This window comes from Engraulis encrasicolus, chromosome 18 (genome assembly GCF_034702125.1).
Source record: "Engraulis encrasicolus isolate BLACKSEA-1 chromosome 18, IST_EnEncr_1.0, whole genome shotgun sequence".
Taxonomy (NCBI): domain Eukaryota; kingdom Metazoa; phylum Chordata; class Actinopteri; order Clupeiformes; family Engraulidae; genus Engraulis; species Engraulis encrasicolus.
Window position 1 is genome coordinate 20,498,901 of NC_085874.1, and position 27,737 is coordinate 20,526,637.

At 43.6% G+C, this 27,737-nt stretch overlaps 1 protein-coding gene across 3 annotated transcripts; it reads right to left on the reverse strand.

Annotated features, from left to right (window-relative positions):
- Window positions 1-1,147: 1,147 nt before the first annotated feature.
- Window positions 1,148-27,737, reverse strand: LOC134469149 (very long chain fatty acid elongase 4-like). 3 transcript variants are annotated; one of them, XM_063223225.1, is made up of 7 exons: window positions 27,464-27,737; window positions 21,415-21,505; window positions 15,803-15,990; window positions 14,382-14,462; window positions 6,688-6,859; window positions 4,005-4,132; window positions 1,148-3,154 (listed from the first exon to the last, which is right to left on the reverse strand). In XM_063223225.1, the coding sequence occupies exons 2-7, from the start codon at window positions 21,479-21,481 to the stop codon at window positions 2,852-2,854; spliced, it is 939 nt and encodes a 312-aa protein (XP_063079295.1). In that variant the 5' UTR covers window positions 21,482-21,505; window positions 27,464-27,737; the 3' UTR covers window positions 1,148-2,851. The 3 variants fall into 3 exon arrangements, with proteins under 3 accessions (XP_063079295.1, XP_063079296.1, XP_063079297.1); XM_063223226.1 differs by lacking the exon at window positions 27,464-27,737 and adding an exon at window positions 26,870-26,900; XM_063223227.1 differs by lacking the exon at window positions 27,464-27,737 and adding an exon at window positions 23,579-23,639.

Below are 27,737 nucleotides of genomic sequence, written 5' to 3' on the forward strand. Positions count from 1 at the left end.
AATCACATATTTGTGATGGTACTTCTCAAAGGGCTAATGCATAACTGCACACTGACAGACACACACCTACTGTATAAAAGTCATTAAACTGCCACAAAGCTCTCACACATAGACTACACTCATCAGACAGTAAATAGGATGATGAACAATGAGTAACCACCATCTTCTTTATTTCTGTATAAATTGCAGTCACGGGGTGTGTGTGTGTGTGTGTGTGTGTGTGTGTGTGTGTGTGTGTGTGTGTGTGTGTGTGTGTGTGTGTGTGTGTGTGTGTGTGTGTGTGTGTGTCATTGTAAATCTACAATAAATAAAATAAAAACTTAGGTCAATAGGCTACCGGCCACACTTTGTGGGAAAGAGTGATACAAAACCCAGACAGACTCCTGCAAATAACCCTCCAGAAAATGGAAGAAATGTTAAGTAATGCAACTGATGTATAGATTGGTCTTGCTAAATAAAATAAAAAATATATATCCCACCTGCTATTAGGCCTACTGTAATAAATCACTACGTTAGGTCTAATTGAGCATAATTTTGATGGGGAAAAAAGAAGGGAAGAAATAAACAAAGCAAAAACATGTTTGCATCAGCCTGTTAGGAAAAATCCAAATTAAGTAATGTACAGAACTGTACTGTATTTGTTTTGCTCAGTTTTGGTGAGAACTGTTGACATAGCTTACAAAAGATAATATCCTCACCCCTTTATGTCTTGGGACTTTTCTTCGTACGTTCAGGTTATGCACTTACAGAGAAACTAGTCAGTGTGTTACCCACAGAACATTTGATCAAGGTGGTGGAGGGTTAGCCGGTGTCAGAGACACATGATTATCTTGGAAAGGTTATGTTATGGTATTTCACTTCGAAGTTCTGGTGTTAGAGTCAACCGCACAGTTTTCAACAGCACCGTTCGTAACACAAAGACGTATGCTTTCTGTGCTAGCCTAATTAAGTTAGCTTTTCCCCTTTCATGACAAGGGCTTCTTTGACTCTGTGAAATGTCTTCCTAACCAAGTTCTGTGGTGATTTGGCAGCAATATGCCTCAAGAAAGTTTCAGTCATGTGTCCTTCCTTTAGGTCATGAGTTTGAGGCCTTCAAACAAACTATGAAGATTCTCCCTCCTTGTACAGTGTCAGTGAATTTTAGAAAAAGGCGCAATATTACCAAGCTACAGGGGAAATCTTTTTTTAAAAGTCAAATCAGTTTATTGTCACCATTAGTTTTGAGGATACCAGCATTTGGTTACCACACTTTAAATCGACAAAATCACTACTCAAAAATGCTATTTTACAAAATGTTCTAACACTTTTTCTTTTTCAAATCCAATTGGGGTGTACCAATCAGTTATTGAAATTTTCTTATCCCAACACATATAGTACACACAATAACGTCTGCACTGAGTCTGGATGTTTGTTATTAGCACAGATGACAAAAAAATGTGGTAACACTTTAGATTAACTACCTATTCACAGCTTTATAAACACTTTATAAATAATGAACTAATTATCAACAAAATGTTTATTTTTTTTATAAATGGGCAAGAAATACTATGTTACAGTTTTTCTCGATTGGTTTGGCTAATTTTTTGAAACTGAGATGACGTCCCTATAACCATTGGGTCATTTGGCCAAACATTCTTACACTTCTGCACAACACACAGCGCAGTCGCATCGGTCCTGGAAGTGTCTCCTCCAAAGACCAGAAGGCATGAAACCACATAAAACTCACACAGTAGAAGTTGATTCCCACTCCACTGTGCAGTCGTAGTTTGGTTATTACTCATTTACAAACATTTGTAAATGCTTTGTTAAATGTTAATTATTTTTGATATACGTTTAAATATGTTTTTATAAAGCTGTGAATAGGTAGTTATTCTAAAGGGTTACCAAAAATGTACAGCAATGCTCATCAGTAGGGATGCACCATGCAGTTGGCAGAGACAGTGCTCGACTTGCCAAAACAACAAGTGAGGGCTTAGCTTTGTGTTGGGGTGTACTGAGGACAGCCATGCCTGGTGCCTGTTCACCTAGTACCCTTTGTGTGGGACCAGGCACAGAGGCTGCATGCATGATGCTGTATTACTGCAGAGAGAGACAATCAAACAGATGCAAAAACCAACAGTCATTGAACAGACAGTTGAACACATAGGTAGATGTTGGTAGATAGAAAGACGCAGACAGACATATAGATAGACAGATAGATAGATAGATAGATAGATAGATAGATAGATAGATAGATAGATAGATAGATAGATAGATAGATCAAGACAACCGATGGTGAGATGATGCTGAATGAAGACCAGAAAAAAAGAGGGAGACGGCCGCATTCCGCCTATTTCCTGTTGGATCTTTTGTTTATTTTACCTGGTCTTAACATCTCTCTTTGGTTTATGGAATGATCATTTGGTTACGCTGAGAGAGAGAGAGAGAGAGAGAGAGAGAGAGAGAGAGAGAGAGAGAGAGAGAGAGAGAGAGAGAAAGAGCAGACAGAGTGAGATAGAGAGAGTGAGAGAGAGAGAGAGAGAGAGAGAGAGAGAGAGAGAGAGAGAGAGAGAGAGAGAGAGAGAGAGGACAGAAATAGCAAGAAAGACACTGAAGACAATTGCACATCTGGGTACACAAGGTACAAAGGTACCTGAAGGACAGAGGAAACGCCACACCTGACTACAGAAAAAAAGAGACAGTAATCTCTCTTCCTGTCAATCATATTCTCAACCTATGGGGGGGTAGTGAGGCTTCACACAAAACCCGCCCCTACACTACCCACACCCCAATCCCATCACTGGCTGGTCCTCCTTCGTGTCTTATTGGTCCAGACGAGACAGGTCCCTCCCTTCTCCTCGCGCCATTGGCTTCAATCTCTCTTGGCTCTGCCTTTCTTGTGGTTCTTCGTGCCGTTGTGCTCCTCCACCGGCGCCGACCCGTCCAACTTCTTGCCGCCGACACCGTTGGTGGTTGCCACGGAGCCGTTGCCATTGGCGACGGCCTTGCCGGCAGGATGGCGGGGCTTGCGGCGGTAGGTCTGGTAGTAGAAGTTGCCGAAGAGGATGATGAAGGTGATGGCGTAGCAAATGAGGGCCCACTGCATCCAACTGGGGAAGGGGCAGCCCGTGTAGAGCGAGTAGGCCGCATGGCCGATCGTCACGTGGAACTGGATCTGTGTCGGGCACAAGAGAAGATGACATATGAGTCTTGCTCAGGGATGCACAAATTAATTCCAGTGAAGAAAACTGACGATAAAGTTGTTATCATAACGTTGTCGTCGTATGAACACCCATATAGAACCAGTAGGGGAGTTGTGAATCTAAAAGGGTGGGGATGGTCATTTTATTTCCAAGGGGGAGGCCTTATAGACCCCTTTACTGTTTGTAAACAAATATGAAGTAATTTGGCTGCGTGCGCATCGTTGGAGCAGAATTGACCATGCAGCGTTCATTTGTACAGAAACAAGCCAGGTGTTTTTTTTTCTGAAATAAGAAAATGGATGGTCAAGATAACTTCAGATATGCAGTCGACGCCACCGACACGGGCATTCCTGATGATGTCCTCAGTCCAGTCAGTACGTTGTATGTCTTGTAACAACAAACATTTCCTATGCTGGAACAGCCTCTTCCCTCTTGAAATAGCATAACAAGTGTACTTTTCGGAATCTCTATTTTTAGCAACGCTTCAGGACGGCAGGTCTTCTAGGGTGTGCACTGTCTGTTTGTGTGTGTGTGTTCAGCCTCTTTTACATACAGCCTCCCCACTCCCTATTTTACACATGCCTGCAGTTCACCTAGGGGGCACTGTCGAGAGAGCAAAGCCCGTTCATTCTGAATGGAGTCTGCACTCCTCCGTTGGCACCCCTAGAGTAGAGTACCACCCGGAAGAGTGGAGTCTCTCGTAATACTCTTAAAACCTCTCTGGTGTGTTTGAATCAACAATGCGCACGCATTCAGTGATGACGTGACGTCATTCTGAACGGGTCAATTTAGAAGGGGAGATGACTGATCTGCTTCTCTTACCATCTGGATGATGGTCAGGTACTTTTTCCACCACAGGTACTTCTGAATGCTGGGGCCGCAGGCAGCCAGGCCATAGTACAGGTACATCAGCACGTGGATACCTGAGTTGATGGTGGCGCCGAAGAAAGCTGTTCGTGAGAGAGGCAGGAGGAGAGAGGCAAGAGGAGAGACAAGAGATAAGAGACACACAAAGAGGTAAAAGGTTAATCGTGTGAGTGGCCATGACGGCCGCTCACCTCATCTGGGTCAACCATGGCTTTAAGCCACACTGCACATGTGCGAAGGGGAAATGGTTTATGCAAGGTCTGGAAAGCTACAGGGAACGACGCCGGAAAGCTACGGTCTACCTCATCGAGCTTATGTTGTTACGTTATGATGTTGTGATGTTTGAAGCAGAGCCGTCTAATAGGAGAGTTGTGTCAACCAGGGACAAGGAAGTCGGTTGGTGGTGTGATTCACATAGATTACAATATTCCTAAACAGCAACTTTCTCTTCGCTGGAGACTAACACAGAACCATTACATACCAAACAAAGATTAAGTACAAACGAATTACATTTACCTTTACCGCATTTCCTGTGGTCCACGGCCACCTCCTAGAACAAAGCAACTACTTCTATTGGAACTTAAGTCAATGGTGATTTACATGTAAAACGCTCTGTGAGGCTCCATGTGAGCCGCCATTGCTGTGGAAAGTTTGGACCATTGAGGTCTATGGGAGTGACGGAACTCTCTTATTAGACGGCTCTGGACTCCGTTTCTCGATTCTTGTTGTTGCTAAATGTCTTAAGTCGGTCTTGAGTTGGTCGTAAGTTGCTCTTGAGTTGGTCTTAAGTTGGTCTTCAGTTGGTCTTTAGACGCAAGACCAACTTAAGAACAACTTAAGACCAACTTAAGACCAACTCAAGACCTTGGTTACAACGTTGGTCTTAAGAACGAACAAAATGGCTAAAGTCGTTAGCAAAGGCACTGTCGAGAAACGACCCCCAGGTTTATGCAAGGTCTGGAAAGCTACAGGGAATGACGCCGGAAAGCTACGGTTTCTACAGATCACACCTGAATGATTCATCTGAACTATACAACAGCTTGTCTAGACAAGTCTAGAAAATCAATGTTGAAAGGCTCGACTGCTGCCAAAGCTGAGACGAGATGGAAACATTGTTGTAACATTCTCAGCTATGACATGTCTCATTTAGTATATTCAGTTGATGTAAGGTTGCCACATTGTTTGTCGTCTAAGTTTGTTTTTAGCTTCATGCACTGTGCGTGAACTATGTCGTGACAAAGCTGCGATACATTTGACTCTCATCTACAGTAAACTGTACTTAGGGACTGTTCGTTATTTATTTTCGGGGTGATTGCCATAACATTCAGTTAGCAGCAGCGCTGCTCAATCAACATTTGTCACAAAAATAAGGTAGAATAGGGCTATTTTACTTCTCCGTAGGGGACGATCAAAGGTGGACATCTTCCGGCAACCCCGAAAATAAATAACGAACAGTCCCTTACCAGGTGCTTCTGACAGTGTACATCACCCTCATAATTGATAGACAATCAGTATTATGGCCATCAATGACAATTACTGAAATCTGCTTCAAGCCTACAAAAGATACTTAAATGGTGAAGTTTTTGTTTTAACTAATAAATGTTGCTTGTTGATTTGTATTCTGAGTCTCATGCAATTACGTTCTTGTTCTGTCTGAGAAGTACACTCATGTTTAGCACACAGCCATCGACCTTTGATAGTTTGTGTGTGTGTGTGTGCATGCATACAAGTGTGTGTGTGTGTGTGTGTGTGTGTGTGTGTGTGTGTGTGTGTGTGTGTGTGTGTGTGTGTGTGTGTGTGTGTGCATGCATACAAGTGTGTGTGTGTGTGTGTCAGGGCTTGACACTGCCACCTGCAACCGGCCAAATGCTGGTAAAACTTGGCTGTGGCATGTAATAATTTCAGTGTCACTAGCCAATTCGGCAGGTAGCTTATTCCTTAGTTGCAGTGTAGTAGCCTATATTAGAAGAGTACAGAAGTAGCCTACATTCTGCTGTTTGCCCCTTGTGTATCAATTGTATGTATTTAAGTTCAAGAAAAAGCCCAGTTACTCAGTTTCTATTTGTATTTATTCCTATGTACAAAGCTATGCACTAATCTTCTTGCTTTAGCATCTCATCTTCAAAGGTTAGCTGTACAGTATCATGATAAAGAAAAAACAATATCAGATTTGTGGCTAGTAGAATAGGTGAACGGCTAGTGAATCAGGAAAACCACTAGCCACAGTGACTGGTGAATGCAATAGTTAATGCCCTGGAGTGTGTGTGTGTGCGTGCGCGTGCGCGCGCATAGAAGTGCGTGTGTGTGTGTGTGTGTGTGTGTGTGTGTGTGTGTGTGTGTGTGTGTGTGTGTGTGTGTGTGTGTGTGTGTGTGTGTGTGTGTGCATGCATACAAGTGTGTGTGTGTGTGTGCGTGTGTGCATACAAGTGCATGCGTGTGTTTGTGCATGCATACAAGTGTGTGTGTGTGCGTGTGAGTGCATACAAGTGCATGCGTGTGTTTGTGCATGCATACAAATGTGTGTGTGTTTATGTGTATGTGTGTGTGGGTGTGTGCGTGCATGCGTGCGTGCGTGCGTGCGTGCATACATGTGTGTGCGTGTAGTGTACGCATGTGTGTGTGTGGGGATCTCACTCACATTGTCCGCCTGGCACCCACTTGATGCCGATCCACCAGAGGATGAACATGGTGCAGTGGTGGTAGACGTGCAGGAAGCTGACCTGGTTGAACTTCTTCCTCAGGATGAAGAAGACCGTGTCCAGATACTCCACCCCTTTGGAGATGTAGTACCACCACAGCGCTGATGCTATCTGTGACACACACGCACACACACACACACACACACACACACACACACACACACACACACACACACACACACACACACACACACACACACACACACACACACACACACACACACACACACACACACACACACACACACACAAACGCACGCACCAACGTTCACACGCAAACACACACAGACACAAACAAAAACACGTTCATTTAGCAATCTATTTTAATGTGAAAGCCCACCTGGAAACTCCCATTGGCATGGTGATACATCCCCCAGAGCACAAAAAAACACGCTGAGGGCACCTCAGTCATGGAGGAGGGTGGAGGAGAGCATTGGGCAATTATTCCCCCCACCAACCTGGCGGGTTGGGAATTAAACCGGCAACCTTTGGGCTACAAGCCTGCCACCTTAACCACTTCCCCATGACTGCCCTCATAACCTCCGCCAAGGATAACTTGAAAAGTTATGAATGGATTTTGTTGACATTTTGAGGAGTTGCTGGAAATGACAAAAGGAACAAATGATAAAATGTTGGTGGTGAAGTTTTTAAAAAAAGATTCCTCACCATTGCGGGATAGGGCGAATTTTGACATTCCCATTTCGAACTCCACAAAAACAAGGCAGAAAGACTTGGGGTGTAGAATTAAGGTGTAACATAGTCAAATGTTGTAATCGAATAGCTTCCACGGCAGAGGTCTGCACTCTCTGAGTGCATTTCTAGCTGTGGGATGTTTTCGGTGACAAACAAAAAGGACACTGGAGTAAATCAAGACACTCAAGGGAATCTCTGCACAATTGTTTCTTACTTAATACTTCAACATTGTTCACTCTTAGGGACTTCTGGGGCGCAATGGCTATATGCCCACGGGGTCCCAAGTTTGAATCTGGCCTGGGTCATTTCATTTCCCATCTTTCTCTAGCTTGTTTCCTGTTTCTGCTCAAATAACCCCAACCCCATTTTTTTTTTTAAAATCCCTCTCACTGTGTCTTCCTCTGAGATGAAATTCCAATTCATTGACCAGATGTATATGTAATACTACAGGAAGAGATAATGTATATCGATGGTACTCAGAAGAAGAAAGTTGAGCTGTTGTACAAAAGGTAGACAGGAGCGAGACAATGTCATCGTTTACATGAGAGGCATTTAATTTATAATTAACTCAATTTATTTCTGAATAAAACCTAATTCCGCTTCGAAAACATCATGTAAAGGGTTCGGAATCAGAATTAAATGAAAGTGTAATGTAAACTCGACGGAACTCTGAATTCTGAATTCGGAATTAAAAAGACCATGTAAACATGGCCAATGTGGGTCACATGTTATTGGATAGGACAATTTAAAAAGAGACATGAAAGTCATGGAGGAGAGAGACGGGGAAAGATGGACAAATGGCCTCAGGCCAGAATGGAACCCAGGTCTCTGGCATGAAAGTACAGTGCCTTAGTCGTTTTGAGCCACGGCCAAGGTCTGGGTTTTTAACCTTTAAAGGTGTAATGTCACACCAGTGTGACGGGAATCTTGCATTCTTTATATAGAATGATCAAAAAAACACACTCTTAAAGGTTTCAAACATATTGACTAAATGGGACCTTAGGGAGAAATACACGAGACTCATCACAATCAACACTTACAATTCATACAGACAGAATGTTCTGCTGCGGGGAAGAACCTTCACCTTCACAGCTTTTTGCTCAATGTTTTCAGACATGAGGCCGCACAAAACAATCATTTTCAAGTGAGGTCTGAACCTGATGGAGGACAGGAGGCACCAAGCCACCATCGCTCAAATAACTAGAGAAACATGTTAAATAGGCAGCAAATTACTGTTACAAAAACCATACGCTGGCTGTTACAGTATGAGTGGGAGTTGCGGTTCTATGAAACGCAAGACCAGCTCCTGCAATTTGCATCCAAGAGCTATCTTGGTGAGCTGCCCAGAAAGATGACTGCACAGGAAGTGCTGTCTGACCACAAAATGTCAGAGAGAGAGAGAGAGAGAAAGAGAGAGACGGAAAGAGAGAAAGATCCTTACAAGGGGAAGGAGAGTTTACAAGAACCCCTTTTAGTGTGTGTGTGTGTGTGTGTGTGTGTGTGTGTGTGTGTGTGTGTGTGTGTGTGTGTGTGTGTGTGTGTGTGTGTGTGTGTGTGTGTGTGTGTGTGTGTGTGGAGGTGGGAGTGACATATTTCTCAGAATGCTCTACAGTTCCTTTGAAATGTTATGAAGACATGCCACCTACTCACAGTACAACAGCTCGTTACTAACAACATAGGTAATGTTTTGTATCTCTCATCTGTTCGTTTGGGAGAGTGGCTGCGCACATCCAAGGTGATGCTGGACAATAGTGTCAGACAGTGACAGGAGATTGATCAGCGCACCACATTTATGCTCCAAAAATAAACTTCATTTAGGTAATAAAATGACGTTTCCATCTGATGGAGAATTAGGGGATCAAAATGTGTTTACTTAACAAAATAAAGTTTAAGTGAAGTGTCATACACACACACACACATGCATGCACGCATGTAAGCACGCATGTAAGCACGCATGCACGCTAACACACTCACACAGTAAAATAAAGTTGAAGTGAAGTGTGAAGATTTACGTCATACATTCACACACGTATGCACGCACATACGCACACAAGCATGCACGCACACACACATGCATGCATGCTAAGACACTCACACAGTCGTGTCCTTTGTGACCCCACCATAAGGTGGTGAGATCATGAGCGTGTCTGCAGGTTCACAGGGTGACGCTGCTAAGTCATTTCAACTTTGCAACACAAAATGTCCGACGCCTATACCCTACTCTTAAGCACTGTATGCCAGAGAGCTCGCTTTGGAGGCTGCACTGTGCAAGGGAAACCTCTGTGTGTGTGTGTGTGTGTGTGTGAGGGAGAGAGAGAGAGAGAGGGAGAGAGAGAGGGAGAGAGAGAGAGAGAGAGAGAGAGAGAGAGAGAGAGAGAGAGAGGGAGAGAGAGAGAGAGAGAGGGAGAGAGAGAGTGTCTTGCAAAGAGTGCCAAGGATTCACCTTGAAGGATTAGCCTTGGTATAGCGGGGTCTTAGCTATGGCGATATACGTAAGAGAGCCTACTGTAAGCTACAGGCTTCAGAGACAGGTGCACAATAGCATAGCCCATGCACGGGATTACAGACCAGCTGCACAATAGCCCACAGAAGAAGTGAAGTGTGACCAGAGGGGTATGCATGTGCTTCTTTTCCACTGCCATTTTTCTAGTAGGCCTACAGCTCGACACAGCGCGACTCGGTCGCCACATTTTCCTTTTCGAATAGGCACGACACAGCTCAATCATGAAGCAAAAAATGGCGACCAAGTAGCGCTCTGTCAAGCTGTAGGCCTACCAGAAAAACACCAGTGGAAAAGGCACATTAAGCTGGTTCAGGTGAAAACCAGGTGAAGTTAAGAGATAAATCGGCGTGGCCCTTGCACTTCGGTGCTCGGGCCCTAATTACTAGCATTGTAAGCACATTACAGCTTTCCCCCCTACAATGCCTTACATTACATTACTGTGTTACAAAAGTAATACATTACAGAAATTACTTTTTACTTTTGTAACTAGTTACCCCCCCCCCAAACACTGAAGAAGAGTAGAATCACTTGAGTAAGTACCGCAAGAGTAAGCAGCATCACTGGCCACATGCTTCACAGAAAAAAACTAGAGAGACATAATCCTACTTTTGAGGAAAACTGCTCTCCTTTCAGATGTTTCAACAGACATACAACACGTCATCTATTGCAATAGTTCTTAACCTGGGGTGCAGATTCCAGGGGGTGCACTTTGTTTGAGTGGAGGTCGTGACCAAAATTCTGTTTGGAAACATTACAATTTGGCCAAATGGAGAAAGGTAAGACATGTTTTGGTCACCATTTAAAGTAATTAATGTATTGATTAATGTATCAAGTAAGAATCATGGCAATTAATCACTGAAATCACTTTTTAGTGTGTATACACGTGTAGAAGTTTCGGTTAGGGGTGCGCGGCTTCTCTTGGGCACATTTAAGTCAGCAAGTCAGCTTTTATTGTCAGTTTCTTCATGTGCACAGGTCATACAGTACAAGGAAATTGAAATTATGTTTTCTCTCCTATACAATGAAAGGACATAGACATAAACGGGACTGACATTTACCGACTGACATCAAAGTGCAAGACAGGACAAGTAACAGTGATGGTCCCGGTAAGGGAAAAAAAAAAATGACTGTAAAGGGACACTTTGATAGGTGCACAAGTTTAGTTATTTCTGAGTTTAGTCAGAGATGTACAATCCAATAAGATTTTACCTCCTATATGGAATGCATAGAATGCAAATCAAACTTTACAGTGGGGAGTCTATCAGAGATGTTTGGTTTGTTCTGGGAAACATGTTAAGAATCTCATCCAGTTGAACAAATTTTGTGCTAACCTAAATCTAAAGTGCAACAGTCAGACAAGGGCATCGACTGCAGCACAACACTCAGGGGAAACTTCAGACAGCAGACATCGCAAATGAGACAATTCCCCTAAATAGAATCATGCTCTTTTGAGTGACGAGGCTGTGGTTTGGGTTGTGGCAGATAAAAGACTCTGGGCGGGCCTAAGCAGTGGCCAGACATAAGCCCCTCCCATTCCTAATGAAGTGCCGGCCCACAGTGACCTGGTTGCGTCGCCGAGGGAACTGCTGCTGATCTATTCAACTCAAGGCCAAGTAGAGCTTGACCACCCCAGGACTCTCCTCTAGAAACCCAGACGCTGGTTGGAGTTGCATTGCACGCTCCAGCAGAATACGCCCGGCCAATTTCCAGTAGCAGGTTAAAACCAGGGTATATACACCAATCTTGAAGTCAAATTTACTACCATTTAATACCCTTTTTCACTACGTTAAGATTTTTTTTACAACCATCACGACATTCTGATGTGAGTATTCACGAGACATCTTTTGTAATTTCTACCTCCTTAACATTACATTACACTTTCGTTTTTTTGCAAAAAGATGGCCGAAAGGGAGCAGTGCGGCGGGACGGTACCATGCTCAGGGTACCTCAGTCATGGAGGAGAATGGGGGAGAGCACTGGTTAATTACTTCCCCCACCAACCTGGCAGGTTGGCAACCTGACGCCCCAACCGCGTACCCATGACTGCCCTCATACTGTCCTCAGATACAGAATCAATACAATTTTTGTCAAAATGGTACAACAAAAATAATACCTCGTTTTTCAAAAAATAATACCTTTTCAGCAAATTTACAACTTTTAAGGCCATTAAATGTTGCCTTTTTAATTTATCACCTTTTAATACTTTTTATAACCCTGCATACACCCTGAAAACATAGTTGCTGTGAAGCCAACATACCAGTTAAGTTTACTTTAGTTTATTTAGTTCAGTTCAGCAGGGACCATGCACAAAGACATTGTTTACAAAAGTAAAAAGATGGCTTGTGCCAGATTATTGCCATATGGCTTATTTCCATTTGCAGTCCCTTGGCCAGCAGTGAAGCTCACAACTCTATGACAGAACTTGGCAGTGTTCCCGCATGCCATACTTCCCGCATACTTCCTGATCATCATGGCATTGCACTATAAGTTATCTGACAGCTATGTACAGTGCAACCAAAAAATCAGACTGACCATTTTGATCAACCGTTTCATTTCTCTACCACAGGCATGTCAAATTCAGGCATTTGTCACTGTGTAGCTATAGCTCTAATGGCTAACAGCAGACACAGCTAACCAACTGTAAAAAATACCAGAGCATATCACCTAACCACTACCACTGAGTGCAAAGACGTACAGTAGTACTGTGAGTAGGCTAACAGTAACTTGATGCGAGTCTGGTGTCCCCGGTTATGGAATGCATAGTTTTCAAGGCAGTGTATACAATTTACACTGAAGGTGTTCACATTCAGGCTATCCATGACCTCAGTCTAGGGTGGCCAGACGTCTGTCTTTAGGACGGACCGTCCGTCTTTTCAGTGCCTTGTCCGGCGTAAGGCACAGCATTAAGACGGACGCCTAATTGATTAAAATGCATTACGTAAGATGCATGAAATTGCTTCTAAGATTTGTATTCTTTCTTGTGGGAGGACCCCCAAACCCCCCATACAAAAATATGTCCTCCTTTTTGCTGTCACAGAGATGGTCACCCTACCTCAGTCTTACCCCAAAACACAGTGCACACAAACCAGAGAGGAGCAGGCTGAAACACTGCCTGATATCAAGCATCATGCCTGAAATCTTTCAAGCGTGTAGTTGTGAAAATCTGTATGTTTCACCTCAACATTGTTTGCCCACCACATACGTACAATATGATTAATGCACACCTTGGGCATAATTTGATGCTGTTATCCAAGCCACACGTACAAAACAGATGAAACCAACAACTGCATGTGGTGTGGTGTGCATACATTACTTGAAACACCTGGGGCCTCATGCACTGAGACTCTCATGGATTTCATATTACATTGCATTTGGCAGACATTACATCATATAGAATCCTTGTGTATTTGCGTAGATTCTTATACAGCAAGAAGGCAAATGAATGTATCCATGCATAAACAGGTTTTGATGCACATTCCTTGAGTCTGTTTTTGTTTACATCCAAGTGCTGAACTGATGTACTAGGCTAAGTTGCCAACTTACTTGGTTGCAATGTAATTTCCCATAGGCGACTTACTTAGTTGCTAACTAGTTAGCAACAACGCTGTCGAGAAACAGGGTCCTGAACTGTATGGAGCTTTTTTGTGTGTACATATGCACAATCTTTGTAGGCCTACATTAGGCCCCTGGTTTTCACTTTCTCTTGATAACTGTTTCCAGAACCACATGGAAGTCTTTGCTAGTACAGCACCTTCGATGACATGACAATGTACTGTGTCTTCACCATCATGATACCACATCCTTTGTTGTACAACACAGCCTGAGTATTACAACACCATCACAGCCACATTTCTCAACACAGAGTTTTTATAAAGCCTGCACCAAGGAGCCTAGCAGTACAACTTCTGAGTCTTATCCCCTGAAACAGTGCAAATTACCAACAGACAACATGGCCGGCCCGGAGACAGAATGACTGTACCATCACCAATGCATAATGCACAAACCAATGCAAAATAAATACTGTGGCTTGGGGAGTGTATTGTGTTGCATGGACAAAGACAACTGAGAGATGGGGCAAACCCCATTACAGAGACAGACACAAACACGGACAGACCAGACACAAACACACAGACACACACATATAGGTAGGCTGACAGACAGACAGACAGACAGACAGACAGACAGGCAGGCAGGAAGGCAGGCAGGTAGGCAGACAGACAGACAGACATAAAGACAGGCAAACAGACAGCAAGACGGAGAGAGATATGGAGAGACCCAGACAGACAGACAGACTGACAGGAAAACAGAAGGCAAGTGGAACTGTTAGCAGGCAGACATGCATGCAAACAGACAAACAAACAGACAGACAGACAGACAGACGCATAGACAGGCAGCCGAAAAAAGAAAAAGATACATGGCTAATGGCAGTGCACTTACCCTGAGCTCATTGACATCATTGGAGTAGGTGACAGGCTGACAGAGGTAGCTGTATCCAGCTGCTCGGGATCCAATGAGGAGCTGAAGAGACAGGACATAAGAGGAGGAGGAGGAGGGGGGGAGGAGGAGGAGAGGAGAAGAGGAGGAAGGATAGGAGGAGGAGGAGGAGGAAGAGGAGAAAAGAAACAGAGAAACAGAGAGCAGAGGAGTGGAGAGGAGGGAAAGGAGAGAAGAGGAGGAAGAGGAGTAGAGAAGAGGAGGTGGAGGAGGAGGAGGGAGAGGAGGAGGAGGTGGAGAGGAGAAGAGGAAGGATAGGAGGAGGAGGAGGAGGAGGAGAAGAGAAACAGAGAAACAGAGAGCAGAGGAGAGGAGGGAAAGGAGAGAAGAGGAGGAAGAGGAGTAGAGAAGAGGAGGAGGAGGAGGAGGAGGAGGGAGAGGAGGAGGAGGTGGAGGAGGAAGATAAGAAGAGAAACAGAGAGAGGAGGAGGAGGAAGAGGATGAGAGAACAGATGGAGGAGGAAGGATAGGAGAGAAGAGGAGGAAAGAACAGAAGGAGAGAACGAGGAGGAGGAGGAGGAGGAGGGAGAGGACAGAATGGGAAGAGAAGGGAGATGAAGAGGAGGAGGAGGGAGAGGAAAGAAGGGGAGGAGTATAGAGTGGGGGAAGGAAAGAGGGAAGGGGAAAAGAGAGTATATAAAATGGGTGCAATTACAACACTGAGTAAAAAGTAAAAAGTCAGTATAAAAGTTTGCATGCCAAATTCTGTGTAAGTGTAATTTCAACTCTACAGGGGCCTCATGTACAAAGAGCTCCGTAGATTTCCTACTGAATCTTTGCGTGAGTGAAAATCTTAAAAAATGCATTTTCACCTGAAAATCTCACATGTATCAGTCCATGCATGAACAGGCGTTTCTGCTGATTCATGTGATATGTCTGATTTCACATGAAAAATATTATACATGCACTTTTTCAAGCTAAGTCAGTATAAGTACATCTGAAAATGTTCGTGGAAAGTTACTTACGGTGCTTTTTTGTGCGTAAGTAAGTTTTGTACATGAGGCCCCAGCTCTTAACATTTACACATACTGAGAAGAATCAACTCGGAAAATGTTACACAGCCCCAATAGGAAATTTAACACGTTTTTTTTTAGTGGGACCAAATCAATTTCAACTCTTTTTTAATTTATATTAGCAATGTTACACACACACACACACATCCTCGACAGATAAAAGTTTAGAAAGACTGCACTGAGGGCATGGGCCTTGGCATGCACACATATAACACACACACGCACGTGCACGTGCACGCACACACGCATGCGCGCAAGCACGCATGCGCGTGCACACGCACACGCACACACACACACACACACACACACACACACACACACACACACACACACACACACACACAGACACACCTCTTTGCAGATGTAGAAGTTTAGGACGACCATGCTGAAGTTGTATCCCATGAGCGTCTTCCGTAGCGTGAAGGGCTCTCGGTGCTGCATGTAGCGAGGCCCCGCCCACAGGAAGAGCAGGTACAGCTGGCTGATGGCCAACGTGGGCCACGGCGATGACATCATCGGCCATGACTCCACCCTCTTGTCTGGAGCATACACAAGGTCAAATGCACGTGTTATATTTTGGCCAAACAGACACACGGACACACAGACACAGACAGAAAGACAGACAGACAGACAGACAGACAGACAAACAGACAGACAGACACACACACACAAACACGCACACGCACACGCACACGCACACACAGGTAAATGCAACTGTCATTTTTCATGTCTTTAGTATCTATCTACACAACTTTATCAGACTAAAGAAATCTAACTACACATGTTTTTTTTTGCTTATAAACACAGTGTTATGAGGAAGGTCAAGACACTGGCAGCCAACAATGTGAGGTAATTTTTAGATCGATAGCAGTTTCCAACAATCAGAGGTTGAGTTGTTCTCCGCAAGAGTCGCGCAGCCAGGGGAAAACAAAAAATTAGAGCCCATGTATAGCTCTGAAAGTTCCCTAAGATTCTGCAGTACTGGAGACGCATAAGTGCCCTTCGGAAAAAAATATGCTTATAGAAAGTCATTCAAAATAACACCTTAACATTACATTAGTACACGTTTCTGATACTTTTTATCCAAAGTGACTTACAGTTATTTACTGGGTATTGGTTAGAGTCCCTGGAGCAATGTGGGGTTTACGTGCCTTACTTAAGGGTACTTCAGCCGTGAGGGAGGAAGTGATTGGTAAGGGTGGGGATTGAACCTGCAACCTAACTAGAGACTAACGCCCATCTCCTTACCTAGTTGACCACAGCTGCCACCCACTACCAAATGAGTAAGTAGGGCTGCACAATTAATCGAAAAATAATCAAAATCGTGATAAAATAGTGAAATCGAACTCATGATTTTAATCGTGGCAATAGTGACCTACTTTTGAGAGCGTCCTTGAAGCCAGAACATACTGACAGGCTGGTGTTTCTGGCCAGAAATCTGTCCACCTAAGTTTCATGCTATTGCCTTTACATAATTATTACAATTCATTTTATTTTGCTCATCCCGTATGTAATTCATTCTTGGTTATATTTCATCTTGTTATAATTTTCAAAAAAATCAGCAAAAATCAATAATCGTGATTAATAATCGTGATTATGATTTTGACCAAAATAATCGTGATTATGATTTTTTCCATAATCGTGCAGCCCTGTGAGTAAGGACACATTCCATCTAAAATGTACAACGTATGCTATGTATGTTGTGTATGTGTGCCTTAGCCCTATGAGGGCAATGACAAAAGGGCTTCTGTTTATGGGCCATGTAAAACATATACAGTTCAGTCAAGGTAAATGCATGTTACCAAGACTCCCTGGCAGAAGAGACTGTAGTCTCAATGGGACAATCCTGGCTAAATAAAGGATAAATGAATGTTAACTTGTGAAAAAAAACAGAGGGGCTCACAAAAGCTTGCGCAGGTAATTCATATTAAGTCATTAAAGGAGTAAAACTCTATGGAAATGACTGGATTATAACTTATTCTGCCCTATCCCATTCTCACTGTCTCCAGTTTGAGTTTTAGCTGACACAGCAGGCCCTCATAAATTGAAGGCAAAGGATGATTTGGATAACTGTGCAGAGATGCCACAAGCTGGAATCATTTAAATATACAGTGCATTGCATCCTGCATCAACCATAACTGTATGGCTATTAACCAGTTAAAACACAGCGCTATAAATTTGCTGTTACCAGAATGGCAATGACCGAGTCATAGTGCATTACTAAAGGCCCTCTGTTATGTCATGGTAGAGTAGTACTATGGTAATTAACCTTTCAATGATTACAGCGTGCCACTGATGGTACGACGTGCATTACAGGGCTACCCAAAACAAACACACATAAATGCAAAGCATGCACTTGAAACTCAAAAAGCAGCCCTAGGGAGGCAGACAAGGTCATTGTGTCATCTCTTTGGTAGCCTACGTCTGAAATCTTCTCCCTGGCCTGTGCATTAAATCAATGTCTTAAATGTATTACAGTAAATGTAGCAATTCCTTCTTGAGCTAAAATCATCATCAATATAGCACAACAGAAGGTACAGTACGGTACACAAAATCGCCATTATTCCTTACCACATTATATAGCTTCAACCTAACCACTGTGCAGCAAAGATGTGTGTGTGTGTGTGTGTGTGTGTGTGTGTGTGTGTGTGTGCGTGTGTGTGTGTGTGTGTGTGTGTGTGTGTGTGTGTGTGTGTGTGTGTGTATGAGTGAGTGAGTGAGTGAGTGAGTGAAAGAGAGGGAGAGAGAGAGAGAGAGAGAGAGAGAGAGAGAGAGAGACAGAGACAGAGAGAGAGAGAAAGAGAAAGAGGGGCGCTTTGTCCATATGGGCCCGTTGACACATGCCTGGCTATCAGTTACGGGCTTCAAGCTCTGTATTCTTGGCTTATTTAGTGCACTGTATTTTACTATGCCACAGTATACATCCACCCGTGTGGTTTGTAGATGGTCAAGGTAAAAAAGCAGCAACAACTAGCCAGCAATGATTTGAAACAAGCCACCACATAGAAGACATCATTGCCCAACATCTGACAAGGTAAAGACTAGTAACTAGTTTGCTCACACTGAAACTATGTATTACACAAAAATACAGTATGTGCTACAAATGTAACACACACACACACACACACACACACACACACACACACACACACACACACACACACACACACACACACACACACACACACACACACACACACACACACATTCAGTAGTAGACATAGTACATCGATGAAGCACAGATGTATTTTTTTTGGAAAATATGTAATTGCAGTCTTCTGACAGATAATGAATCATGATTTGATTTGCAATTTAATTTTCAGAAATCAAATTCTCTATTTCATCATTGCACATTTCATATACCGTAGCAGGTTTGCCTCAAATCTGATCGGTGACGATGTCTGATGGAAGAAGCATGTTGTACTTAGCTAGATCAGTTCCATTGCCTGCCCTATCACAATGCGAGGGCTTTTACGAAGTAGGATGAGACAATACACTACAATAGAGACCTGCAAGTATGTATCGTAACAAATCAGGCATTTGTTGATAGGATATGTTCACGTGTTCATACACGATTCTGCCTTAGACTCTACATCATTCTGGACTTGTTTTCACACACACAATCAAGCATGCACGCATGTACACGTATGCACTGCAGGCACACACACACACACACACACACACACACACACACACACACACACACACACACACACACACACACACACACACACACACACACACACACACACACACACACACACACACACACACACACACACACACACACACACACACACACTGAGGGGTTCTTTTAAACACTCCTCCTTCCCCTTTGTAAGGATGCTACATTCCGCTGTTGCTACTGTCTTGGTTTGGGGACAAGCTGAGGCTACAGCCCATTGTTATTGTCTTGTGTAGGGGCCGAGGCGAGGAGTGTTACAGCCCACTGCTATTGTCTTGTGTAACAGGGCACGAGGTGAGCTTCGGCCTCTGCTAATATAAATTAGCCCTGATGCAATTTAGTCGTTACCCGGAGGGGATACAGCACAACACTGCAGTTCACACAGACACAATCGCATGCTCACATGGCCAGTGGCCACATCCATGCCGTCTCTGTGAGTCTAGACAATACATACATGTGCTGTATTTGTTTATACTTCTGAGCCTCATAATATCCACTGTTCCATCAGTGGAACACTTAAATATTCTTTGAATGAGTTTTACTGCCACTCTACATCAAAGTACACTACTATGGTATTGTAGACAGAGTCTTTCCTAAAGACTCCTTAGTAATACATTACAACTCTGTTAGTGAGGGTGTTTATATGCAGTTCAATATATGATTCCGGTAACGCTTTAGAATAAGGTTCTTCTAATAAGCGTTTATAGTCACTAGTAAGCATGTAGTAATAATACCCTAACAAGTGCCCAATAACATGCTTATTAACTTTGTTAACATGCTTATTAACGTTGTTAACATCTTAACTTTATTTGAGTAAAAGCATGAAATCGGTACACATTTTCGCGACACCTCCATATCTAGTACAAGTCAGCATATCAACATGGATATGTGTTTTAGTCTTAAATAATAAGACAAAAAAAATAAACCACTATAAACACATAATAAGCAGCTTAGAAGATGTTAACAAAGTTAATATGCATGTTATTGGGCACTTGTTAGGGTATTACTACCTGCTTACTAGTGACTATAAACGCTTATTAGAAGAACCTTATTCTAAAGCGTTACCATGATTCCTATCCTGGTTATGATCAAATTCGGGATTAGGTGTTTATATGGAATACTGAGTGTTATATCCCGGGCTACATTCATGGCCGTTAAAGAATTCTCTTCAAATGCGTGTGGCCTAGAGACCAGCGGCAACGTTCAATGGGAAATTTCGGTATCTGGGATAAGGTCTTTCCATGTGTCAATATCCCGATTGCTTTCGGAGTACTTCACCTAGCATATCCCATATTTCTCAAACTCCTAAATAAGTGCTTATCCAGGATACTGAAGGCGGGAAAATGAGGGAAAACGGCTACAATCCTTTCCTTGTCTTCAGCTCTTTCTGACAACAATACACTTATAATAGGGTTCTTGTCATTATTCATTTTAATAGTGGTTACTGTTAAGGTAGGATCTTTTAGTCAGATGAGACGTAACATGTAGGATTTATTTTCTGATCACACACACACACACGCACGCACGCACGCACGCACGCACGCACGCACACACACACACACACACACACACACACACACACACACACACACACACACACACACACACACACACACACACACACACACACAAGCTCCACTGTTAATTCCACTGTGTCACTGTGTCAAGTCTCCCCTTTTCTCTCTCTCCATTTCTCATGCTCTCTCTCGGTTTCTCACTCTCTCTCTATCTCTCAGTCTTTCATGCCTGCACACACACACTGTAGAGATACAGAGAGCAAGAGAGAGAGGGAGAGAGAGAGAGAGAGAGAGAGAGAGAGAGAGAGAGAGAGAGAGAGAGAGAGAGAGAGAGAGAGAGAGGGGAGAGAGCAAGAGGGAGAGGGCATATGAGGACAAAAGCAATTTTAGAGTCTCACGGAGCTTGGGAAAAATATTAAATGTAAAACTATAAACTGTACTGACATACAGAAAGACAGACAGACAGACAGACAGACAGAGAGACATTACCCCCCCCCCTTAAAATAAGTAGCATCCCTCTTATGTGTCTCTATCAAGAATATATTTCTCTCTCTCTCTCTCTCTCTCTCTCTCTCTCATACACACAGACATTCACACACACACAAACACACACACACCTCCCCCACTTGACCCAATCACACACACACACACACACACACACACACACACACACACACACACACACACACACACACACACACACACACACACACACACACACACACACACACACACACACACACACAGGGTCTAAAACGTACCTGCTATTTTAAGGCTCCACCTGTAGAAGTCGACTGTGTCATTGATCCAATGACTGACCGCCTCCATGCTTCCGGCTGCTGGCTAAATCTCCTGCAAGAGCAGCAACGATGGACACAGGCATCAGCATGAGCATCCCACACACACACACACACACACACACACACACACACACACACACACACACACACACACACACACACACACACACACACACACACACACACACACACACACTCTATCTTTCTCTCTCTCACAACACACACTCTCGCTCTCTCACACAGACAGACAGACACACAGACACGCACACGCACACAGACACACACACACTCTCTCTCACACACACACACACACACACACACACACACACACACACACACACACACACACACACACACACACACACACACACACACACACACACACACACACACACACACACACACACACACACACACACACACACACACAACCATGGGCAGACCACATGATGCAGTGGAATATTGTCATACAGACTACCAGACGCTGGAGAGGGGATCAAATGCCCTACACTGTGTTGTGTGTTTAATATGCTTTTATATTTACATTTGAAGAGTTCAGATGCAAAACCCCCTAAGTGCCTTTTCAGAAAATAATCTTAATTCATTTTTATTTAATACAAAGCTATGAAAATTGCATATTGTTTGATTTTATTTATGCAATATAAGTATTTATATGTATTATCATGCACACGAATTTAAACCAAACCAACAACGGGGTTCTCTAAAAATATAGAAGTGCAGGTCTTCAGAAATGGAGTTAGGGGGTTTTGCATCTGAATTCTTCATTTACACTTTAAATTTACATTGCATTCGCGAAACACAATCAACTGCCACTGTGTATGACATGCAATATACCAGTGGGGGACTTTTTTCATTTGAGGGGCCACTTAAATTTTACCAAGTTATCCAAGGGCCGTACTAACACAAACCAGGATTTCCCCCTGCATATTGAAGGTGGTCACCTTCACAACAGACCCCACCTTCACTAGGTCCCTAGGTAATTTCTAAGATGGCTTTACAAAACGTATATTTCATGTTAAACCACAAAACGTTAAATTGATACCAGTGGCACTATAAGATGCAACTACTCTTCACAATCAACACATCAACTCACTTTGTCACATTTTTGAGTTATTGCACTTAAAGATTATTCATGCAACATGGTATGAAGCTGATCACAAATCACTTTTAGATTGGATGGGCAATCATCGGTAAGCGGTTAGGGTGTCAGACTTGTGGCCCAAAGGTTGCCGGTTGGATTCCCGACCCGCCAGGTTGGTGGGGGGAGTAATCAACCAGTGCTCTCCCACATCCTCCTCCATGACTGAGGTACCCTGAGCATGGTACCGTCCCACCGCACTGCTCCCTTGGGATGCCATTTAGGGCTGCCCCCTTGTACGGGTGAGGCATAAAATAAAATGTCGTTGTGTGCTGTGGAGTGCTGTGCCACAATGACAAGGGGAGCATATGAATGTAAGCGGTTTCATTGGCCTGGACACACTCATATCCATGTAACACACCAAATTTCATGTTCAAGTGTTACGCTTTACATTAATGGTGTATGTGGACCAATTGTAATACACATTTGAAATGATCTTGCGGGCAAAATAAAGTGACTCGGCTGGCCAGATTTGGCCCCCGGGCCTGAGTTGACATCCCTGTGTTAGAGCAGAGCTGTACGCCTTCTATGGATGGAACTGAACAAATAAAGTTACTGTTATCATTATTAAATGGCGGCCATCTTGTTTTTTTACTTGGACAACGTACTTTTATGTTAAAGTAGGGTCTAGAGCATTAGTGTGTCAAATATGGTGCTTGTATCACCAACTGAAATATTTTCTCAGTAATATGCCCTACTACTGTATATAGAGACTGCTCCAAAAGTGAACATTCAGCTACACAGCAGCATGCCGAACATACTGGCTACTGTTGTCAAATTGGAACATTTTGGGGGTGACGTTTACATGCTGTATGTTTACATCCCTAGTTTGAGAGTCTGAGTACAGTCAGGGTTTCCCCCAGAGGCGATTCTAGTGTCAGTGGGGGTCCCAAGCAAAAACCCAAAAGAATAAATATTCGAAACAAACTGGCGCTATTATAGTTTAAAGTTGAGCTTTTTTTTTACCATGTAGTGGCTTGGGGGCCCCAAGTGGCTGCCTGCCTAGCCTGGTGACAAGATGCGCCTCTGGTTTCCCCCAGCACTTAAGGCAGCCACCTTGACAAGAAACACCTAGGTCCCCTGAAAGATATATTATGTATCATGTTTCATGCTGTGAATGTAATTTTAAAGTTGCTTAGCCAAAAATATATACTTTTAATTCCCCACCATCTTAACTAACATTGTGGGGGGAAACACTGGCACAGTCAGAGTACAGTGCTGCTCATTCTGGCAGCGGACATTCCGGTGTCCATATTAGCAATGGCATGTATCCCCATGCAGGGCTGGCGCTAGGCATAGGCTGAGGCCTAGGGCACCAAATGTCTTGGGGGCGCCGGTAAAACCAGAAACTCCCACAAAATTAGAACTTCAAGCAAAAAAAAAACCCATTAAACTTCTTCACATGAACAATGAATGTTCATGGTCACTCAGAGTATATTTGTAGATACTAAATCAGATGTCTTTTTAAAAAAAAAAAAGGTTCGCACACTCCTTTGGATTTTTTCTTCTTTAAGTTATTTTTTCTTCTTTTTATTCATTCATTCATTGGCAATGACGTTTCGACCTCTCGGTCTTCCTCAGATTCCTAACTACTACTGACTAAATCAGATGTCCTCAATCAGATGTATAGTTTATAGATGCCGATTTCTAAATGCACAAAAAGGAAAGGGGGAAAGGAAGTGCTCGCCTAGGGCACCAAATCGACTAGAACCGGCCCTGTCCCCATGGCCTGCCTGAGTCATCTGAGGTATCTCTGCTGCTTTTGGACATTTTGGACATCTGCGACCGCAGAGGCACGAGTCTGGAGATGCCACACCCATGTAATGGGATTATTGAATCACTAGGCAAATTGTGTGTGTGTGTGTGTGTGTGTGTGTGTGTGTGTGTGTGTGTGTGTGTGTGTGTGTGTGTGTGTGTGTGTGTGTGTGTGTGTGTGTGTGTGTGTGTGTGTGTGTGTGTGTGTGTGTGTGTGTGTGTCCAGACAGGCAGCAGCAGATGACCAGTCCTAGATCACTGGATGGATGGAGATGGTTGAGAACAGACTACATTAAAGGGAAATGTACAGTACTATGGGCGTTTTTTAGTGGTTAATTTCCATGCTGTGCATGCACAAGTGTAAACTTTGCTCAGACCAATTACTATCAGTTTTTTACTACTTAGTAAATAATCCTGAAAGTATCACATTTGTAAATCTGCTGCACATAGTGTGAAAATAAACCATTAAAATTACATATTCTAACTTTAAAAATGGGGCACTGTATCATCTATTGAAGATGTAAAGGAATTGTACAGTACAGCACACAGCCCCTGTAGGAACCTGCCTATGTATGTAGCCTCATAGTGCAGATGGGGTTGCCCGCAGGCCTATTCACTATTTTCTGAAAATACTCAACTACATAGTAACAACATTGCTATGTCATTACCGAGATCTTTAAGTAACAGATTAAGACAAAGCCATTACGATTTTGGTGACCGTAAGGTTATAACATAGACTCATTGAGGATACTGAGGACCAGGGTTGTGAAGTTATGAGACGTTGACTTTGGCATTGTGCAACAGGGCACAGAGCCAGGTAGCCATGCACCACTCCACTGTCCTCACAGCATAGGGTGCAGGCCCTCTGTAAGCCTTGGCCAGGCCCCAATAGGCTACATAAAATGTAATGAGGACCCAATTTCAGGTTGACCGTTTTTCTTGGACAACTGACGCCAACCAACCCCCCCTCCTATCATCTCCTCTGATAGGATGTGGTAGGCTAGCCAGGCAGTGCCCTCCTAGTGACGCAACACCTTCAGCGTTACTTCTAGTCAGGCCAAGAGTAATACAAATATCGTTGCTGAGCTCCCAAAAAAATCGGGAACTCCTCCCACTTTGTTGGGAAGCATACAGCCATTAGCAAATCAAGGGAGGCGGGTCGACCTTGCCATTTGGGAAATACTAATTGATCTGCTCTTGGTCAGAGCAAGTCTCGAAGAGATTTGAAAGTCGATGGTAATCAGGCTAGTGGTAGGCAAGGCAGGGGACCTAGGTGCTAAGTGCTAGCTCTGTAGGCCTTCTGTTTGGTGGCCACCTGCTTAGGCTATAGTTCTGGTGGCCTATGGTGACAGAAGTTTAAGTTCATTACAAAGGATTGGACTTTAACAGGGATTCTCAACCTCCTCTCTCTCTCTCTCTCTGTGTGTGTGTATGTGTGTGTGTGTGTGTGTGTGTGTGTGTGTGTGTGTGTGTGTGTGTGTGTGTGTGTGTGTGTGTGCGTATGCTAACACAGGCAGACAAAGAGGACGCCATTCTAACTTGTAAAGTAATAGGGCCTACTTTTGAATACTTCTAAATCAGTTTACTTGTGTATAACCCTATGAGTCTGCAGCAGATAGCCTGAGGTCAGCTTGATAAACACAAACAAGAAGAATTTAACCCTTCCTGATCACAGCCCTTATTCTAACATACATCTCAGTGGGAGGGAGCAAAGGTGTAGATTTGGCGTGGAAAGTGGTGGGACATTTCAATTGCAAATTGTCCGTGTTAGCTGTTTTTACATTATATTTGTGAAAAAGTGCTAAGCTAGGTTTATCTCAAAAGTGGTATGGACATGTCCCCCCCCCCCCCCTAAAATTACGCCCATGGGAGGGAGGACACTTAGTTCTTAACGTTTCAATACTACTGTTCAATTATTCCCAGAGTCTTCGTACGATTGTTGGGTTTGTTGGCCAAGTTACAGGGTGCAGTTGTTCTTTCCCAGGGCACTTGCTGGGAGGCTTTCCTAGCCGTTGCAACCATCACTAATTAATGAGATCTTCCGTTTGTCTTGGAAAAAAGCTGTTGGACACTGGCTTGTGAAACGATACTCTCTGTCGGTGTCATGTGTCCGTATAACTAGACAGGCAAGTCAACTTTCTCCGCTGCACCTACACTAAACACTGTGTATTTCCAGCGATTTCTAGCAAATTCTGCTTTAGCCAATGATGTAACACTAGCGCCAATCAAACACGACGAAACACTGAAATACTCCAGTAAACAGAGCTGTTAGCCTCACATCAACGGAGAGTCACCCGGGAGGTTGGGAAAAAAAGAACTCAAACCCCTGAGTGGACCCGCGCGGGTGCCCGAAACACAAAGCCCGAGGGCGCGTGTGTCAGCAGGTTTGACGCGGACATATCAGGCGGCTTAATTCCATTTGATCTACGAGCTTAGATGTAAGTACACACCCCGGGCTCGTCCAACATCCTCTCTAGTGGTAACGTTGACAGCGATGCTCACCAGTGCCGCAACTTAGCGAAACGAACCACATGCCATTTCCCACAGCCCTGCCTGGTTCTAAAAGCAACAACTGCGTTTTGTTCTCCTTCAACAAACCAGTGACTTGGAATATAAACAATGTAACCATAACAGACCACGTCCATTGAAAGCAGGATGCGGCTGCGCCTGTATCTTACAGCAGGCCTTTGATCTGCAACAAGTTGCAAGCTTACATCTGATGCAATAATAATGAATATTTAGACGAGACGCTACATTTACGCAGAGCAGCCTTTGCAAAAAATGTGGCAGCATAATGGAATTTGTGGCAGCATCATACCCAATCCCCACATCACACTAAATTAGGAGCATGTGAGATACCGTTATGCATAGCCTACACCAAGCTGGGTGTGTAAAAATAACCAGTGTGCAATCCAAGCGACGACTAAACTAGCCTACTACGTTCATTTCAGGAGTGACTCTCAAATACACCATTTAAAACTAGCCTAATTCATGTCTTGTGTCCCCCAAAAACGGATTTTACTGATTGTTTAAAATAACATAGGCCTATCCCACAAAGTAGGCTAGATAGTCTGAACATGATGAAGCTTCTCTTACCTTAGTTAGATTACAGTCTCTTTTGATACATCCGGTGAGATGCCAAGAATTGCCAACGACTTACAATACGGCTTAATACAATGGTACGGAAACTACACACGGGCGGTAACAGTGCGTCATGAAGTGACAGATTTGGTAACCCACACTGAAAATGAAAAGTGTAGAAAATTGAACTAGATGCATCCACGAGGTACGTAAGTTAGAGCGTGTGCGCGCATCCCTTTCGCCGGGAAACCGGTGCAGCCCGTTTCAGAAAGCGCATGTGCGGCTGGGA

What these genes read in the sequence shown, in the direction of transcription:
- LOC134469149 (XM_063223225.1), bottom strand. Translation starts at nt 21,481, where the DNA reads ATGGAGGCGGTCAGTCATTGGATCAATGACACAGTCGACTTCTACAGG. An exon ending in GTGGAGCCTTAAAATAGCAG is followed by an intron (nt 15,991 to 21,414) that starts GTACGTTTTAGA and finishes TGTATGCTCCAG; the next exon opens with ACAAGAGGGTGGAGTCATGG. An exon ending in ACTTCTACATCTGCAAAGAG is followed by an intron (nt 14,463 to 15,802) that starts GTGTGTCTGTGT and finishes CTGTCTCTTCAG; the next exon opens with CTCCTCATTGGATCCCGAGC.